This window comes from Penicillium crustosum (assembly GCF_028827405.1).
Source record: "Penicillium crustosum strain IBT 35664 chromosome Unknown utg000005l_segment0_segment0, whole genome shotgun sequence".
NCBI classification, from domain to species: domain Eukaryota; kingdom Fungi; phylum Ascomycota; class Eurotiomycetes; order Eurotiales; family Aspergillaceae; genus Penicillium; species Penicillium crustosum.
In genome coordinates this window covers 1,841,753-1,857,306 of record NW_026623126.1, presented here as the reverse complement: position 1 = coordinate 1,857,306, position 15,554 = coordinate 1,841,753, and the positions used below count along the sequence as shown (strand labels likewise).

General features: G+C 52.3%; 4 protein-coding genes across 4 annotated transcripts; 2 read left to right on the top strand and 2 right to left on the bottom strand.

The window, feature by feature from the left end:
* Positions 1–524: 524 nt before the first annotated feature.
* Positions 525–2,799, top strand: N7487_011394 (SET domain protein; the record flags this gene model as incomplete). The annotated part of the gene is made up of 4 exons (XM_056879124.1): positions 525–541; positions 623–1,171; positions 1,243–1,502; positions 1,586–2,799. 4 exons carry the CDS (start codon positions 525–527, stop codon positions 2,797–2,799), a joined length of 2,040 nt encoding a protein of 679 aa, XP_056724443.1.
* A 423-nt stretch (positions 2,800–3,222) lies between these two features.
* On the top strand, positions 3,223–4,840 carry N7487_011393 (NADH-quinone oxidoreductase subunit NuoF; the record flags this gene model as incomplete). Its single annotated transcript, XM_056879123.1, has 3 exons — positions 3,223–3,480; positions 3,539–3,610; positions 3,683–4,840. 3 exons carry the CDS (start codon positions 3,223–3,225, stop codon positions 4,838–4,840), a joined length of 1,488 nt encoding a protein of 495 aa, XP_056724442.1.
* Positions 4,841–5,267: 427 nt separating this feature from the next.
* Positions 5,268–8,053, bottom strand: N7487_011392 (putative MFS transporter; the record flags this gene model as incomplete). Its single annotated transcript, XM_056879122.1, has 3 exons — positions 5,268–5,943; positions 6,013–7,178; positions 7,955–8,053. 3 exons carry the CDS (start codon positions 8,051–8,053, stop codon positions 5,268–5,270), a joined length of 1,941 nt encoding a protein of 646 aa, XP_056724441.1.
* A 165-nt stretch (positions 8,054–8,218) lies between these two features.
* Positions 8,219–15,098, bottom strand: N7487_011391 (uncharacterized protein; the record flags this gene model as incomplete). The annotated part of the gene is made up of 7 exons (XM_056879121.1): positions 8,219–8,332; positions 8,402–10,063; positions 10,123–10,359; positions 10,511–12,388; positions 12,439–14,195; positions 14,592–14,708; positions 15,005–15,098. 7 exons carry the CDS (start codon positions 15,096–15,098, stop codon positions 8,219–8,221), a joined length of 5,859 nt encoding a protein of 1,952 aa, XP_056724440.1.
* Positions 15,099–15,554: the final 456 nt, after the last annotated feature.

Here is a 15,554-nt window from a genome sequence, read left to right as displayed (position 1 = left end):
GGGAGAAACGGTGGGGGTTTTTACGTCGCCGTCGCGGCATGGCGTTTGTATATACACTTTCCATCGATGGGGTAGCCATGGGGTTCTGCATTTACGATACTCAAGTTCTGCATGGAGAGCTTTCTGGTCTGATGTTTTATTTGTGTCCTTGCATGTATCGCATGCTACTTTGCCTGGGAACGGCTTACGAGTCCGTGGCTTTTGATTGTTGGCATTCGCCTGTGTACGATATAGTTGAAGTCTGGAGAAGCGAATTGATTTAATTTGAGAAATTAGTAGCAAACCCTTCTAGACCAGCCTTAAAGTGCCTATATTTGATAGATCGTTCTTCCAGGATGCGGACATAAAGAACGTCGAATCTCACGGACTGGGAGAAAAAAGCGGGCCCCCACCATCCCGCATCAATTCTTTCCTCAGGATTTTGACCGATACAACCAAGTCCGTTCATTCTTGGATAACAGTGTGGCAAACAGCTGTACTTGTGAGAAAAACAAAAGATCAGATAAAATACACCTGCTGCAAAAATGGCAGCTTCCTCCGAGTAAGTGCAGTCTGGAGATACGTCATTCCCAGGTATTTGCAAGTCAGGAATGTTAAAACTGATCTAACACAAATGAAACAGACAAGTCGATCCAAGCCTAATAGGCCATACAGATCTACTGAACTGGTTTATCCAGCATGGTGGCATGATCGATAAGAGTGTGCGCATCGCACAAGACGCCTCGCGCGGCGTGCACTTGCAAGTGAAAGCAGACTGGCCAGAAGCCATCCCGAAAGAGACCCGAGTGATCAACACTCCAATTGAGTTGTCAATGTCCTGGTACAATGCCATTGGCTACGAGTCACCACGGGGTTCATTCCCTAAACATGGTGTTGACCTCCCGCGGACATGGATCGATCAGGTCGGCCCGGAGGAGACTTTTGCCTTCTTCCTCATGGGCCAGTATCTACGGGGCGCTGAAGGATTCTGGTATCCGTATATTCGCACCCTGCCTCAGCCGGGTCAGTTGACCACGCCTTTGTTCTTTGGTGAGGAGGATGTAGATTGGATTCAGGGTACTGGCATTCCTGAGGCTGCTGTTGAGAGGATTAAGATATGGGAGGAGAAGTATGATTCGGGCTATCTTCAGTTGGGGGAAATTGGATACCCAGATTGTGAGCAGTATACGTGGTAAGTATGGGATTCAGTTATTCTGTCCCTTTTATCCAGACCGAGGAAACACTATGCTGATTTTTATGCAGGGAGCTGTATCTCTGGGCTTCGACTATCATTACCTCCCGAGCATTTTCGGCCAAGGTTCTATCTGGGGCGGTTCAGCCTGATGATCTTCCAGAGGATGGAGTCTCCGCGCTGCTTCCACTCATTGACCTTCCAAACCATCGACCAATGGCAAAGGTTGAGTGGCGAGCGGGTGATAAGGATATTGGTCTTCTTGTGCTTGAAGATCATTCAGCAGGCCAGGAAATTTCCAACAATTATGGCCCTCGTAATAATGAACAATGTACGTATCAGGTTTGCTATGGATGGCATGATATCAAATCCCTCCAAACGTCTGAATCACCAGAAAGACTGACTATAACATAGTGTTGATAAACTATGGATTCTGCATTGCCGGCAACCCAACAGATTATCGAATTGTTCATCTGGGTGTGAAGCCCGACAGCCCGCTCGGCGAAGCCAAGGCTCGCCAGCTAGAACTGTTCCCTCAGGTTGCCAAGAATATTGAGGACCACTATTATATCTTCAATCCCTTTTATCCACTACTGGCCCCCGAAACAAAGATGGAACACTCGATCTTCTCACCGGCATTGTTCAACGCATTGACCGTCATGGAATCCAACATACGCGAGCGCAAATTGCTTGAGATCACCGAGGGCTCTATTCGCATTCCCCCAGGATATGGAAACAGCCATAGTATCTATGCTGCTCTCGCTCAGATTAGCTTTGAGCTCATGGCACATGCCACAAACCTGAAAGCCAGTGCGGAGCATCTGCCTTTACAACCAACCACTCTGAACCAGACACACTCCCAGATCTACCGTAATGGACTGATAACATTAGATCAGGCTGCCTTGGTTATCGCTACCTGGACTATCTCACGCGGCAGGGAACACAAGCGTGGTGAAAGCTGGGAGGATACTAAGATCCTCCTATATGAACTAATGGCACGCATCCCGGCCGGCCTTCTCTCGGAAGATGTCATGTCCCGGATCCGAGTGCGCATCCTGGAGCGTCCGTCACTCATCACCAAAAATGGTGAGCTGTTCAGATTAGGCGAGCTTTTCAGCCTTCTCCCGGCTGAAATGCAGGAGTCAGCTCAAACATGCTTCCAACACGCCCTCGGAGTGGCGAGCCAGGCTGTCCCGAGTATATCCACCGATCCACAGACTATGTTTGCAACGGTTATTTGCTTGCTTGTTGCAACATATAATTCGCCAGAGGCACGGCAAAGTTTGTCATCGCGTCTCAACCGATGGTTTACTTTCCTGCTTGAGCAATACCCTCCGCCTTCTCACACTTCCAGATCTATTGAAACTGGTGCGGATGAGGCTAGCGAAACACTTCGCCAGTTCCAAGAATACACTAAGGCGGAGCAACCAAGCTCGTGGGCATCCGGCGATGGAGTTTATTGGCTTACCGAGGGTAGTGGGTGGCTGGACTCTGAGTGGCTTCAATGGGCATGGACAGTGGCAGGCTCGGAAATGGTGATGATTCCTCTTGAGCCATTTGAGATCCTCAAGATGGAGGGATCACTGTCTCTGTTGAAACAGGCATGTCTCTATGTACCACAAGAGTAAATAAAGAGAAAGTAGAGGTAGAAATGAAAGAGTTGTTTATGATCCAGCCTGCATGCTGTGTGTCCATTACCTTATCCCTCGTAGGTTGAAGATGGAACAACACAAGAAAAAAAAGGACAGCAGATATAGTTATGAGAATTCACTTAGAATGAAATTCTAACACATACTAGAGAAACAGGCCACCTAAAGCGGCCATGTATTTTATGTATATATGTCACGTGATAAACATACTTGAGGTCGTCATGATCCAATCAAAAGTACTTACTCAGCATCATAGTCACGTGAAGTGCTACACCCAATCATATCGCGCCCAAAGGCGGATCATTCAGCAAGCGCAGGAATTGCCGTGAGCTCCACGACTCCCTTCCCTCCTTCTCCACGACCCTTTGACCCTCACCACGCATTGTCACCCCCGCCGTCATCATGATATCCAGAGCGGCGGCTCCCTCCACCTCCTCCCTCTCCCACCTCTCGACCCGCTCCCTCCGCGCCCAGGGGGCGGCCGCCCGCTCCTTCGCATCCGTGTCGGAGGCGCCTCCCGTGAAGCACTATGGCGGACTTAAGGACCAAGATCGGATCTTCACCAACCTTTACGGACACCATGGAGCGGACTTGAAGTCAGCAATGAAATATGGTGACTGGTACCGGACCAAGGATATGATTTTGAAGGGTGATGATTGGGTGGGTTGTCGCACAATTGACGGGCTTGGGAATTACCAATTGCTAATGCTATGAATAGCTCATCTCAGAGATCAAGGCATCTGGCCTCCGTGGCCGTGGTGGTGCTGGATTCCCTTCGGGATTGAAATACGTAAGTGGTTTACACGCAATTCGGACGAACACGAATGTTTTGGGATACCCGGGCTGACCCGCTACTCGACAGTCGTTCATGAATTTCAAGGATTGGGACAAGGACCCTCGCCCCCGTTATCTGGTTGTCAACGCAGATGAGGGTGAGCCCGGTACTTGCAAGGACCGAGAGATCATGCGCAAGGACCCCCAGAAGCTGATCGAGGGTTGCTTGGTGGTGGGTCGTGCTATGAACGCCAACGCCGCCTACATCTACATCCGTGGCGAGTTCTACCACGAAGCTACCGTTCTCCAGAACGCTATCAACGAGGCCTACGCGGCTGGCCTGATCGGCAAGAACGCCTGCGGTTCCGGATACGACTTCGACGTCTACATTCACCGAGGAATGGGTGCCTACGTTTGTGGCGAGGAGACCTCGCTCATCGAGTCCATTGAGGGTAAGGCCGGCAAGCCCCGTCTCAAGCCTCCCTTCCCCGCCGCAGTCGGTCTGTTCGGTTGCCCCAGCACAGTCACCAACGTCGAGACCGTTGCTGTCACACCGACCATCATGCGCCGTGGTGCCAGCTGGTTCTCTTCCTTCGGTCGTGAGCGTAACGCCGGTACCAAGCTTTTCTGTATCTCCGGTCACGTCAACAACCCCGTCACAGTCGAGGAGGAGATGTCCATCTCGCTGCGCGAGCTGATCGAGAAGCACTGTGGAGGTGTCCGCGGTGGTTGGGACAACCTGCTCGCCGTTATCCCCGGTGGCTCGTCAACCCCCGTCATCCCCAAGTCCGTGGCCGACAACCAGCTCATGGACTTCGACGCCCTCAAGGACTCCCAGACCGGTCTGGGTACAGCTGCCGTCATCGTCATGGACAAGTCCACAGATATCGTCCGCGCCATCTCCCGCCTGTCTACCTTCTACAAGCACGAGTCTTGTGGTCAGTGCACTCCCTGCCGTGAGGGCAGCACATGGACCATGAAGATGATGCAGCGTCTTGAGACCGGAAATGCCCGCGAGCGCGAAATCGACATGCTTCAGGAGCTTACCAAGCAGGTCGAGGGTCACACCATCTGTGCTCTGGGTGAGGCCTTCGCCTGGCCCATCCAGGGTCTGATCCGCCACTTCCGTCCCGAGCTGGAGGCCCGTATCCGCCAGTACGAGAAGGAGCTTGGCGCTGCCCCCTACGCCGGTGGCTGGCACCCCAACAGTCGTGCTGAGGGCAAGCTGATCTCCCCTGGCATGTAAACGCATCTCTCACCTTTCCTTTTTCCATTTACAACCCTTTTTCTCCCTTTGTTGTCCCTCAAAAAGAAGCAGGAACAGGTCGGGGATGATTATCACACCTAGACCTCTTTTATATCTCCCTCTCTCTGGCCGGTAATGTCTTTTGTTTCTTGTTTGCCTGGTCCGGCCGGGGAGGGTGGTGTTTCTCTTTTCTTTACTCTGCTCGATCCCCTCGTGTTCCTCTATCGCGCCTAGGTTTCCCTTTATTGTACAGTCGGTAGCAAATTTGATGCATTTGATGTCTTCATTCATGCTATGTAGCATATTTTCATTTTCTCTATTTCCATTAAGTTAATACTGTACTCATAATAGTCGATCACGATCGAATGCAGTAAAAACATAGTCTGACGCCTCGGAATAGCACAACCATCCTCTCCCGTCTTTTACTTCACTGGTTTGGGCGAGTATCAGTTCCTCCAGTGATGCCAGCATCAGCAACAGCAACATTGGTATCCTTCTGTTCCCTCCAATCAGCCTTTCCTTCGACCTGAATCTCAGCGGCTCTCGCCTCCTTCTCCATCTTCTTCCGTTCGACCTTGAGCAGCCTCTTTTCTCTCCAGCCCATCCCATACACATTCTCAACCCAGAGCAATCCCATCCCGACACCCATGACCAAACCCAGAAAAACAAAACACCATCCCCACCCCATGCCACCTAGCATCTGGCTAATGACAGCAGCCCCAACAGCACCAAGGCAGCAGCGAACAAAATTGCATGCCGACGCAGCCGTGGCGGGCTTGTCTGGGAACAGGTCGACAAGAAGGGTGTTCAAGCAGTTCAGGGATGCAACGAAACAGAAGCCTATGATAAACTGCAGTACTAGCGGGGCAGCTAAGTGTACTTTTTGCTGTAGGACCCAGCCATATGGGATGAACGCCGCAACGCCGATGGCCATTGCTGGGAATACCGTTTGCAGGCGAGTGCGCTCGATTGGGAAATTGCGCAAGTCGTCTCCTTTCCTCCGGTCCACCGGGACTCTGAGCTTTTTGGCTATCCGCTTGTAATTGTAGTCAATGACCTTTCCATATAGGATTGCGCCGAGACAAGAGCTTACTCCGAGGGGCCTGGAAATTTGTGTTAGTCTATGGACCCCTGGGTGGGAATCATAAAAGAAGAAAAAAACTGAAACTTACAAAAAGCAAAGACCAATCTGGAGTTCGTTGAACCCGTACAGGGGACCAAATAGATTAGGAGTGCTTGTCAACAGAGCGATATTCGAGAACATCACAATCCCGACGTACGAGATGATGATTAAAGCATCCCATTCCAGTAGAATAGCAAAGGACCTGAGAGGATTCGGGAACCTAAGTCTCTTAGTATGCGGGGATTGTTGCTGATATCCTTCTGCGCCAATTTGCCCTTCCTCATCCGACTGTGTCTGCCTCTTCGACCACCATTGGATGACTGACCTGCGCCACCACTCATTTGGTACTGCACGGCCATTACCAACAATCTTGCGTGCCGTTTCTGGCATAGCAAGTACGTAGAACACTAAGTATCCTCCACTAACAATGACGAGGAACCAGAAGACACTGCGCCAGCCGAGGAATTTGGCCAAAAGGCCACCGATAACAGGGCCCAGCGCAGGCGCGACCATAACACCTGCTGCCATGGGACCGATATACTTTCCACGCTCTGCTGTAGTCGCAATGTCAGCTATAACGCCATACCCAAAGGCCACAGTGCCACTGCTCCCTGCGCTCTGGAGACAGCGGAGGACAAGCAACGCTGCGAAACTGTTCTGCAACGCCAGCCCGATATTGGCAGCTGTGTATACTGCAAACGCAATGATATAGGCTGGACGTCTACCTCCAGTGTCGGCAAATGTGCCCATGAAACTCGGGGCCAGGCCTTGGAAGATCATATATGTCGTGACTGTGAGGTTGATCAGCTCCGGGGTGAGGTGGTAGTTCCGGACCAATGTTGGCATGACAGGGTAGTAGATTTGGCCGGAAAGAGGGGAGAAGAATGAAGCAAGAGTCACCATTACCACGATGAATAACTTTTCGTATTTGCCAAATGCTGAATACGATTCCTGGGAATTGTCCGGTCCTGTTTGTGTGGTCTCGATGCGTGACTCTGTAACTGGCGGGCCTGAGCCCTCAATAGCAGCTTCGGAGTGATTATGGACGTTGTTGGCATCGCCGGGGGATGCATGTGTAGCTGGGGCTGTGGCGGGGACTTCAGTCAAACCAGGGCCATATCCGCTGTCGACTCTCCTGAGGTTGTAATCTACCGGAACGTGCTCGAAGGGACCAGGTAATGTCAGGGTATTTCCGTCACGACTTCCTTCTGGCATCTGTTGGAGCTCCATGATGAATAAGGTATAGCAAGCGGGATAAAATAAATAGGAGAGATATGGAGAGATATTGAGAGGAAGAAGAGGAAGAAGATATAAGAGGAGGAGAGAAGTAGCAAAGTAGCAAAGTATAGCTCTTTCCGCATAAAAGGCACTTTCCCTCTGCACAACTTCAACTTCCCTCGCTTCTCCTATTCGCCCACATCCACACATATATGTGCTTTTCATCCCTTTACTGAATCAAATAAACGTCCATCGAACAGGTTACTTGTATTCCCAAGGTCCTGATATCAATTAATACTGACTTCGAATTTTACAGATCTCCAGACCCCACGCCTGGATCAACACCAAAGGGACAACAGGATCATCTGCATTTGCCCTCAATTGATAGGGAAATACCACATAGCCTGAGTTCAAGGGTAAGCCCTGTCAATCGTGTGGTTTTCTGCAGGACGTAGAAGCTACAGCTTTGGTCTGGGACCGACAGGCTATTAAGCGACCACTCTTGGTCTTCCTTATACTGTTTTACATGCTCATTCTTATTATCTTCAGGAATATATCTGGTTTCAGTATGGCTTGTCCTATTTACGGCAGCAGAAAATTCCGAATATACGGGATTATATTTGGGGGTTGGAAATATAATCGTTCTTTATATGCAAGTGTAGTGAAGCACACAAAACCTAGGTAGACTCGGGACGGCTTGAAGTTGCAATGAATGAGCGGAGCTGTAAGTGATCAGAAGGGCATGACTACGCAGTATATCTTTTCTATTCTACTACAAAGTCTACACCAGAGAGATAAAGGACAGAATGAATTGGTTCAAATAGTAGTTTTTCAGCAATAGGGTAGAGTACAATACAGGTCATGGGAACCATTTGAGATCATTTGGGGGACAGAACACAGGGGAAAAAAGTGAAAAAAAAGGCAAAACAAAAGAAAAAAGATCAGAGGTGCTTGGGCTTTGGATAGTTAATGCCCGCTAATTCCACAATGAACATATGCAAAATGGAGCATGGTTTCCTTTATCTCCTTAAAAAAACTTAATAACCACCCGCCATGATGACACCGTAGTACCGACGGCTCATCTCTGCGGTCTGCAACACACGAGCATCGCCTGTCAAGGGCAGACCCAGGACAGCAGAGGATTCAACAGACTGTAAAAAGATAGAAGTCAGCAATGAACAAAAACAATATATCAATGGAAAAGGAAGAAGGGAACTAACATGAACATCCTCGTGCGTAATCCAGCCAGCGACAGCCCGGCTCATCTCCTTGAACGCAACACGCTCCTCCAGTCCTTCCAGACTAGATCCCTGGACACGATCACCCATTGCAACAAGAGCATTAACCAAGCGGTTCAGACGAGTTGGATCACGTCGGCCGCTAGTGGAGTTGACCAGACGGAGGAAATCCTCATAGACACCGCCGCCAGAAGACCAGCCGCGCATTTTACGCTCGGGCCCGTCGCCAAAGCCGGAAACCAGAGTCTCGAGGGTACGGTAATCGCCTTCGATGATGGTGCTTGGACCGACGATGCGACAGAATGTGGCGTGGGCGTCGTTCCAGTGCTTGCCACGAATAAGACAGTCGACCTCACGGGCGGCGTCGCCGATGTCGCGAGCGTGCAGGGCCTTGGCAACCCAGATCCAGGCCTCGGGAAGCTGGAGATCGGTGACGAGATATTGCCATGCGGGGTGGGAGGAGCCGTCGGCAGCGAACGGCTCGGGGAGTTGAGCAGCGAAGCGGGCGAGAGTTTCTTGGACGGCGCGCTTGCGGTCGTTGGCTTGGGAGAGGTGCAGGAGGACGAACAGTGCTTGATCGAGCTTTCCACCTGCACTGAGTTCGGAAGCGAAATCCCAGACGAGTTGGTCTGTTTGGTGTTGGTCGATTTTGATGGCTTGGTTTTGTCCAACGATCGCAGCGAGAACGTGGTGTAGCTGGAAGGATAGTCGGTTGGAGAGACGGTCACCAGAGACGGATTCGGGAAGGAAAGATGCCGGGAATTGAACGGATTGGGTGCCGCGGCCTTGCATCACCGAGAAGGCTTTGAGTAGAACCCAAAGAGGAGATTCGCGGCCAAGTGTATCAGAGCCAGGCTGCAAGACTGCATGTGTACTAGCCTGGTGCGACGGGTGGGGGAAGGCAGGTTCTTGTCCGGTAGCCAAGTCCTCAAGGAACTTAGCGACAGCCGCCTCAATTGGCTCATCTTCAGCAGTGCAATACCATAGACGAAGACCAAACGCCTGGAACCAATCTAGATCGAAACGTTCGGTGAAGCCAAAGCTGGAGGCCCGGTCTTCAAGCGCACCGCCCGATTTGCCCTCGCTGCGGAGAGCATTTCCCGCTACAAGTTCGTAAAGGGCTCGTGTGGGTTCAGTGATCTCTGAGAGGACATTGGTCTCACGCCAAATATCGATCTGGTTAGCGATGTCGGCCTGGGAGGTAGCATCGCGACCAATCTGTGCGACTATAGTCGCCAGGTGGGGATTTTGACTCTCGATAAGTGCCTTACAAGCTTCGTCCACTCGGTGCGAACAAATCAGATGAACGGCGCGTTCCACAGGGGAGCGAATCAGATCCAGGTTTTGGGAGTGCTTTTCACGAATGATACCCTCCCAAAGGCGTGAGAGTCGGTCCTTCTTGATCCGGTGTGCAAATTGTTGTCGTAGACGCGGCGGTACACCCGCTGAGATGTCATCCTCAATATCGTCGTTGAAAAGAATGTTGAGAAGCTGCCAAACCAAGCGTTCTTCCTCCGACTGGGAACGGGTAGACGGCGAAAGAGGGAACTGTGACAGGTCGACCTTAGCCATACGGACGAAAGGAGTGCCGTCGACGCGCTGGATAGAGGACTGAAGTCGCTGGACATCAAGCATTTCTTTGGCCTGTATTGTCATTAGTACCAAGTGCCAACAATCAAGACAGACAAAGGGACTGAACATACCTCGCCAGATTGGTTGTAAGTCATCACTGAAATATCACGCTCTTCGCTGAAAACGGAGAAAATTTCTTTCCAGGTCTGGTTCACCCCCAAGATTGTGTCCCCCATATCGTTTTTCGCGCAGATAAGAGAGTCCATGGGTCCCCAGCGAGGTTTGAAAGAGTCATGGAAAGCGGCGTCAGATTCGCTCATTTGTGTTGTATCGCCAGCGAAGGTCTTAGGTTGTTTGTTGTAGGGCCACTGGAAGGAAGAAAAAGGGTTTAGCTCAGGTTATCGCATTTGTTAAACTATCTGGCAGGTGGTGTGCAATTTCATAGATACATGATGCAGTGACACAAGGGGAAAACAAAGGGAATGATAATCAGTGAGAACATAAGAAAGGAGTTCTAACCTCGAAGCCCTTTGGGGGGGCCTTAACAGCCTTTAGCGGAGAAGGGGCAGCTTGCTTGCGCGGCTGTTGAAACAAAGAGTTCATAAGATCAATGCTGTTCGAGAAACCTTTCTTTGCAGGGGCTGTCGCAGTGGTCGTGGGAGGTTCATCATTCACGAGGTTGCGGTCAAGGAAAGCGTTTGCCTGCATTTCACGCAAGGCATCACGATTCTGCTTGCGAGGGCTGATGGTGCGCTGCAGCTGCTCAGCCCAGTCGCCACTAAGATCGAGCTGAGGCCGTGCAGGACTGCCGAAGTGTTTTGAGATAGGGTAAGTGGTATCCAGATCACCATTGGTGCTCTGGTAGTCGTCCCGCTCCACGGTGCGATGAGGAGTCGGAAAGGCACCCGCCATATCCATTTCATCTGCCTCATCTGATCCAACTACCGAATCGCCAGACTGTTGGCTCTCGGTGACGACGTCGTCGTCGTTCTCAGTAGTCGAACCCGTGGAGCCTTCCTCTAAAAAAGACTCGGTTTCACCCTCAGAAAAATAATCATCCTCCACAGGCATGGCCTGGTTAGCGAAAGAGCCAGGAACCAGCTTGCGCTTCTTGAAATCGAATGTATCATCTTCAACACCAATCATAGAACCGACGAAGGACTCGTCAATGGAGAAGGTGGTGGACTGATCGAAATTCGTGGACTGGTCGAAGTGAGCCCTGGGGGTAGGGTGGTCAGGGCCCTGGGCACTCATGGTGCTCTGGTCAAGACTCTCACCTTCCTCTTCATCATAGTCAAGGCCATATGTAGTGAAATGAGCCACCTTGAAAACCCAGGTTCCAGTCTCAGTCTCGTAGTTAACGAATTCAGTATCGCCAACCTTCCGCAGACGGTCAATGTGTTTGTCGAACAGAGGGCCACTAGTGACAGGGGAGTTGCTCTTCTTATCTCTACCACGGGGCCAGGAGTTCTCAATCCGAAGGGTAGAGGGCACGTTAAGTCCTTTGCCTCTGGCAGGCTTCACGGATTCCTCGGGGTAGACAGTGATCTTGCGAAGACCAATATCCACAACATTGGAGAAAAGGTTATCCAGATCAAGGGAAGTCAGATCAACGGGGCCGTTGAAAGTGACAGATCCACAGTTTTGACGTCCAACGGTAAAGTCGACGACTTGCTTGAGTTGGTCGCGGCTCAATCGGCCAAGCTCGGCACGAGAAGGCTGCATCCAGTACTCACCAGGCCGTGGGTCACCGCCAGGGATGAACGTAAGGCGCTTAACGGTAGCACCGTTGGTTGTTTGCGGTGCACTTTCGGGGACAACATCAAGCTCTCGGCGGACAGACTCGGTCTCAGAACGGTCGGAAGTGCTGGTGGCATCGAAACCGTTGAGGCTACCGCTCTTGCGCACAGAACGAAGGAAGCCAAGCTCCTCAGCAGAGGGTTCGGGACTTTGAGCTTCAACGCGAACAAGGTCTCCGCCGTTGAGCCCGTTGGTCTTGGCGTCGAAGCTGACCTTTTTCTTCAGCTTGTCGGCAGACTGAGCAGCATCTTCTCCGTTGGTGAGAAGAGGGGCTGGGGAAGTGCGAGTAGAGGTCGATAATATTTCGTTTCTCAGACCACGGTTGATAGTCAGACGCTTGAGGTTGCTGCTACCACGAACGCTGCCGGCCTGCAGGGCACCGGGAGAAAGAATGCTGTCCGCCTCTGGGTCGAAGGTCTTGCGAAGGTTGCTAGTGGAGTAACTCTTGCTGAAGGTACGGCCGATGCTGCCATTAACGCTGCCGCGGAGACTGTTGCTGCCGCTACCAGCACCCAGCAAACTACTACCAAGACCAGATGGGGTACCAGTGTTGCCAGAGGGAGAGCCGTAGGTGGAGTAGGAGAAACCGTATCCACGCTTCGGGGGGTAATCAGACGATTAGCGGCGTTGGGGGTAATTCTGTAAACCGGCAACGGAGTTCGCTGCTTTTGCTTCATGCTGGAAGACAGTGGCGTGGCAAGGGGACCGGGAGCCGATCCACCAGGGGCAGGAAGACCAGAGAAGATGGACTGGCTTCCATATGGGTTCCCATCAAGGAGCGATGCTTGGAAGCTACCAGGGGCAGGCTGAGATTGTTGCCCGGGCACTGAGGCGCCGAAAGCACTGACACCTAGACCACCTGCCTGAGGTTGCTGGCTTTGACCACCGAAGAGGGAAGATCCGGCGCCTTGGCCGGCGGTGGTTTGGCCACCGCCGAACATACCGCCACCAGTTCCAGTAGTCGAGGAAAAGAGACCACCGGGTTTCTGCTGTTGCTGGTTCTGTGTGTTGAACAGGCTACTACCACCAGCGGCTGGCTGGGGCTGTGAGGCACCGAAGCCAGAGAAGCCACCTGCGGCGGGAGCTGGAGTAGATCCGAAAAGACCACCCGGCTTTTGTTGCTGCTGATTCTGACCACCGAAAAGTGAGCTACCTGCCTGCTGGGGCTGCTGCTGGGCTCCGCCGAAGAGTGACGATCCGGCAGCTGGAGTAGTGCCAGCGGCGCCACCGAAGAGCGACGACCCGGCAGCTGGAGCAGTGCCAGCGGCGCCACCGAGCAAACCTGTGCCAGTTCCCTGTTGCTGGGTGCCAGTGCCAAATCCACCACCGCCAAACAATGACTTGGGTTGAGTTTGAGCCTGGTTCTGTTGGGTTGCACCACCGAAACCACCGAAGGCACTTGTTGCTGGCTGCTGAGTTCCGCCACCAAAGGGTGAGGCCGTAGCGGTCGAAGCTCCGAACGGATTCGCGGCAGTAGTTGTTTGGGTATTACCGAAACCACCAAAGGCGCTACCGCCAGTTGCACCGGCGCCAAATGCGGGCTTGTTCTGCTGTTGCTGGTTGTTGGCACCGAACAGAGACCCGCCGGTGTTGCCGAAAGCCGATCCAGTTCCAGTAGCGGTGTTGCTTCCAAAGCCACCAGCGGTCTGTGTGGCTCCGCCAAAGAGCCCTCCAGATGAAGCTGCAGGAGTAGTTCCACCGCCGAATAAAGAAGTTGCTGGTTTGGCCGCTCCGCCAAACAATGGGTTAGAACCAGTGGAGCCGAATCCACCTGCAGTCTGGGTTGTACCGAAGCCGGTTGACGCAGTTGTGGCAGCGCCTCCGAAGGGAGTGGTGCTAGCGCCAAATCCGCCAGGAGTAGCTGTAGTGTTTTGCTGACCAAATCCACCAGTAGTGGCGTTGCCGAAAGCAGGAGCGCCAAACCCACCGGCTTGGCCACTGCCGTTGCCGAAACGGCGACCTTGTTGGTAATCCGCTAGGCGCAGCTCCTCGAAAGACCATTTATTGTAGGGTTGCATAAAGCAAATGCTTTGATAGTGGTTCGTAGTGTTGGCTGAGCTGGTATCCTTCTCGTTCCAGGGAGTGAACGGGGTGCTGCCAGTACCTTCGCAGTTAGGCAGAGCTCCTTGGAAGGCAGTACCTGAGCCACCAAAGCCTGTGCTGGTGGTTGTGGTGGGGGCAGCAGTAGATCCGAAGCCACCGCTAGTGCCAAATCCGCCAGTGCCCGTAGCCGAAGTGCCAAAGCCCGTGGGCTTGGCGCCACCGAAAAGGCTTCCACCCGCGGGGGGCTGCAGTGGCATTAGCCCCAAAGCCGCCAGTAGTGCCGGTAGAGCCGAATCCTCCTCCAGTACCGAAGCCGCCGGTGGTGCCAGCAGTCTGAGTACCTCCTCCGAAGAGAGATCCGCTGTTAGAAGTTGTGGTAGTGCCAAATCCACCGGGGCGAGTTTGGCTGCCGAAAAGGGAATTAGGTTGTTGGGCTGTAGTATTGGTTCCGAATCCTAATGAAAAGTAAGAGTTAGTAAACACGGTCAACCGTTCAATGAAGCGATTAAACAAGTGCAGATTAATGAACAGAGGTCCTCAGGTGCATGTCGGCCAAAATGTGGGTATGTCGCAGGTAAGTGGCGACTCCAGGAGAGGGCCACGAGCGATTAATCCAGGGAGACTGGAGAGAAAATCCACATATTCCACGTGCGCGATCGGTGCAGGAGCGTCTGAATCGCAAGGCTGTGTGATGCGACGGGGGATCTCGCCAGGGAAAATTGAGAGAGCAGCGCGAAGCTCAAACTTGAGCACGTACCTCCGCCAGTGCCGGAACCAGATCCGAAGCCAGTAGATGTGTTGGAAGCGCCACCGCCGAAGGCGCCTGCAGTTCCAGTAGTGGCGCCTCCGAACGGGGATGCTGTCGAGCCAAAGCCTAGATGACGGAGGGGATCGCGGTCAGAGAGACTTGGATTCGAAGAAGCCCTTGCATTCCTTATCTTGTTGTGGTGTCGCTAATGCATCCAAAATGGTCCGCAGGTGGTTTTTGATCGCACGACGAAGGTTGTATGTTGATATTTTTCGCCTTGCGCGTGGCACCATCGCGGGTCGGAATTAGGAGCACCGGTTGTCGAGATAGGGAAAAACCGAGGACACGAGTAGGAGGGGGAAGTTGGGGATGGGCTCAGGAAACACAAGGGGCATCTGAAAAAGGGAACAGGAAAGACCTACCTCCACCAGTGTTGGTGCCAGCTCCGAAACCAGTGCCAGTGCCAAAGCCGCTGCTTTGGTTGTTCTGGCCGAACCCTCCAAATCCGAAAGACATGATGTCGGTTGGAGTTTGTCGGGTGTTCACGAAGTCATAGGTTGATTGCGCGCAGTTTCGAGAGAGTGCAGATTAAGAGAAAAGAGAATTGCGAGCAGGAAGGCGCGGGGGATGAAGAAGAGAGGGAGAAGACGCGACAGAAAAGGAAGAGTTAAGTTTGCTCCAGGGCTGGAGACTTGTGTTAGGTAAGGTCCGGGTCACAATGTTCCGTCACGTGATAGCTGCCTAAATCGGATTTCTCCAATGAATGCGGTGCAGAACAAGGACAATAGACTTGTCTTCGGTCTATTTATTGACGAGTGACTCATTGTTGTTCAATGCAGCTCGAGTTAAAATATCTTATTGATTGACGAGTATTGTCATTCACAAATGATCCGAAGGTGAAACCCACCCACCCCGGTGATGTATACCCATTGACCTGAGTTTACTGTGAACCCCAGACTTCTCGAAGTTTTT